Raw genomic sequence first — 3,795 nt, forward strand, 5'->3', positions numbered from 1 at the left:
TTGGGAATTTGCCTCCAAAACCTACCCCTTTCGAGCCACCTTTGTTTACTCCTATAGAGGATGAAGATTATGAAGCCCAAAGGCAAGGCTTGGATTGATGAGAAGACTGAAGAAGAGCTTGAAGACTTTGAGGATGATTGATATCTTGATCATGGTAGATTTCTTGAAGAATATTATGTAATTTTTTTATTTGAATGATTAGGTAACTATCAAAAATGAATTAGGGATTTTTGTTAAGCCTTTTTGAAGTAAGGATTGTATCCTCTCTATTGAACTAGACGAGAAGAAAGGGTAAGTCTTGGATTTGTTGAGTTTTCTATTTTCTTTTTATGTTTAGGTCTGTTTGAAACCCTATGGAAAAGAAAAGAAAATGAGAATTTGACCATTATTATTGTTAAAAATAGTTAGTGAAAAAGAAAATTTGATCATAATCTCACTTTCACTTACTATTTTTAAAAATAATAATAGTCAAATTCTTATTTTTTTTTTTTTTTTCTTTCCTAGGGGTTCCAAACAAACCCTTAAGGAAGAAGAGGTTAATAGGGTCGAGAGAAGCAGCTAGGATTTCATAATAAGGGGCAATGATTTGAATCACATGGGCAAATTTTGCGAGGGAGGTCTCACAAGCACCACCAGATGTTTGGGTCGTTGTTTTCCTATACAGGGAATGGAGGGTCATTTTCAAATATGTATTCTAGTGGTGTAACTCAGAACCTTCATATAGACATTTTTTTACTATAGAATATTTTTTTCTCCTCTAAAATTTTGAAAGGACTTCCACCCAAAATTGTCCAATGTGTAGGAATAAAAAAGAAGCACTACACATTAAGGGTAGTCATAAAAGAAAAGTCCTACATGGAAAAATGAGCGAAAAACTCTTAGACTTATTAATAGAAAAAAAGGATTTCCAATTTAACTAGTCATTTGGGATGGCCTTAGTTCCACCTTTCACAATATGTAAATAAAATACTACATGGATAATAAACAAAAAAATCTTGAAAAAAAAGGATCTACGCAAGACAAACATGCAAAACCTTGACACTCGTGTGCACATAAAAACATGGATGCCCATATTGATATTGGGCATCATTACATTGACCTTCCAAAATCTGAGATCAACATAAAAATGTATTTTGAATTTCTAGAAAAGAGAAAATTTTCACAAACTTGATGTAATCAGAGTACATGAGCCCCTATTTATAATAGAGAAAATTAGTAGAGTGCAATTACAATTAAACAACCCATGTTCTAATTACACCCAAAGTCTAACACTTAAAGATAAGTTCTAACATAATTAAACAAGAAATTGTGGCTTTGGCGGTGTTGTCTTCAACTGTTGTGGTGGAGAACAACAATGCGCTCTAGGAGACATGTTGGTGAACCACACAGTTAAATTAAAATAATCAAATGTAATACTATATAAAACACAACACAAATTTTAGATAATTTGTAATAAGTAAATATAAAGGGTGCTTGTACAAATACAAAGGGACCAACTTTAATCATACAAATTAGAGGCTAATCGCGGGGTGAGAATGACATCCAGGGGATCCAACATAGGCATGGTTGTCCCTGGACCGCCTTTCATACCAACTCTTTCACCGTCTGGAGTATCTATATCGAACCCATGCAGTAGACGGGCCAGGCTGAAAAGCACAACCTATAGAGCCGAAGTGATCCCTGGACACATTTGCCTCCCACTCCCAAACGGGATGAACTCGAAATGTTTACCTCTCAAATCCTTATCTCGATGGCTGCTGAGAAATCTCGATGGCCGGAACTCTTCTGGTTCTGGCCAAACGCGAGGGTCCCTGTGCAGTTTGTAGAGATTGGCTATTATGCGTGTGCCTGTTGGGACATGGAATCCACCAACGTTGCAGTCTTCCATGGCTTCGTGGGGTACTGCAAGAGGGGCTGCAGGATAGAGACGCAGTGATTCTTTCACTATGGCTCGAAGGCACGACAGGTTTTCGATGTCAGATTCGTTTAAAGTCCTATCCTTGAGGATGATGGTGTCAATTTCGTCTTGTGCTTTCTTTAACTCATGTCGGTTGTTCAGTAGTAGAGCCAGAGTCCATGTTAGGGTGATGAATGATGTGTCTGTTGCTGCTAAAATCGTAGTCTACAAGATTGAAGCCATCATTGATTATTTTTTATGAAACCAAAAGATCTTATTCGGCATCGAAATACAATAATCAAGAAAGAAGAAATTGAAACAGGTAGCTTCATCAATTAAGAAACATACTAGGGACGTCGCCTTGATGTACATGTCAGAGTCGTCGCTGGCATGTGTTTCCGTTCGATCTGCGATGGAAAGCATGACGTCTATGAAGTCTCCGTCATGCTTAGACTCGTCGAGATGTCTCCTCTGCCGATGCTCATTGACCCAGAGTGACATGATGGAGTCTAACTCCTTGAAGACCCTTTTCATGGCACAGACGTGCACCTCAAATCAAGCCACTCGAGGAATGGAACTGCATCCGAGGCCACAAAAGCCCCCATTAACACGAAGAACTCACTAATTGCTTCCTTAGTCTGCCTCGGCTCCTCAAAATCTGCGGTGATGTTCGATCCGAATTACCGCTTCCCAGCAATTATCATCACAATCGTGTTGAAGGTCAAGTCCTGGAACCATTCTTTCATATCCACTTTCACAGGGAGCTTATTGTTCTCCTCCCACAGCTCATGCAAATGTTTGACAGACAGACCGACTTCTGTAGTACGCAAGTGCTTCAGTGATTCCAGACGATGGGACGAAAGAACTTCGATGGTGGCGAGCTTTCGTGAGTCTCTCCAAAAGGGTCCATAAGGGGCTAGCCCTATCATTGTGTAGTTATAAGCAAGATACTTCCCAGCAGCACCTCTTGGTCTTGTCGCAAGAATTCTATCGTTGGTGCCGAAGCATTCCTTCGCCAACTCCCAGCTACTCACCACCAGAGTGCGATGAACACCCATCCAGATTGTGAACATTGGACCAAATTTATCCACCAGAGCTGCGAAAGTCAGGGCGAGTGGCTCGTTCCCCTGTAACAGAGGAAGATGACCGACTACTGGCCACCGGCCTGCAGGCAACGGTGGCTGTCGAATTCCGGTCGTCTTACTCGTTCTTCGAACAACCCACAGATTGTAGATGAAGACAATGGCCAAGAGTCCTACAAACAACAGAATAGCTTCCATTCCGTCTGCGCCGAGAAGAAATGGCTCTCTAAACGCTTAGAATCTTGTGGATTACTAATAAAATCTGAAAACATAGTTCATGTCTTGTTGTGCTATTGTCCTTTACGTGTGGCCCCGCCCCGGTGACCACTATGGAAGGAAGCTTGGACCGGGACAAAAACAATTTTTTGTTTAGCTTAGCTGGAGCTGGGTTCAAATTCCAACATACATTTAAAGCTTTGTATGAATAAATTTTATGAAAAATCGAGCATGACCTTTGTATGTAAGTGTGCCACTATCAACATCTATCTTAGTCTTGGATGCCTTTAAGAATGATCTTCTTAACAAAATAGGAGCAGTTTGGTCACCATTTTTCATATAAGCACATAGAAATCAATAGGGAAAATCAAATCATTAACTTGCAAAAGAACATCCTCAACTACACCCTTAGGATAAGCGTTAGATCTATCGGCTAATTGAATCACAACACTAGTTTTATTCAAAGGTCAAAGTTTCAAAGAAGCATATATAAAATCTGGCATGACGTTAATTGAAGCTCCTAAATCTATCATGGCCTTCTCAAATCTGGTGGTACCTAACATACAAGGGATAGTAAACATACTTGGATCTCTGCACTTC

At 39.9% G+C, this 3,795-nt stretch overlaps 1 protein-coding gene across 1 annotated transcript; it reads right to left on the reverse strand.

The window, feature by feature from the left end:
* Nucleotides 1–1,660: 1,660 nt before the first annotated feature.
* LOC137951161 (xanthotoxin 5-hydroxylase CYP82C4-like) lies at nucleotides 1,661–3,177 on the reverse strand. Its single transcript, XM_068797753.1, has 3 exons — nucleotides 2,582–3,177; nucleotides 2,246–2,423; nucleotides 1,661–2,122 (listed from the first exon to the last, which is right to left on the reverse strand). Exons 1-3 carry the CDS (start codon nucleotides 3,175–3,177, stop codon nucleotides 1,661–1,663), a joined length of 1,236 nt encoding a protein of 411 aa, XP_068653854.1.
* Between the last annotated feature and the right edge of the window lie 618 nt (nucleotides 3,178–3,795).

This window comes from Aristolochia californica, unplaced genomic scaffold, assembly GCF_029961685.1.
Source record: "Aristolochia californica isolate CCGP_79_NKW_82.1479 unplaced genomic scaffold, dmAriCali1.0.hap1 SCAF_15, whole genome shotgun sequence".
Classification (NCBI taxonomy): Eukaryota; Viridiplantae; Streptophyta; class Magnoliopsida; order Piperales; family Aristolochiaceae; genus Aristolochia; species Aristolochia californica.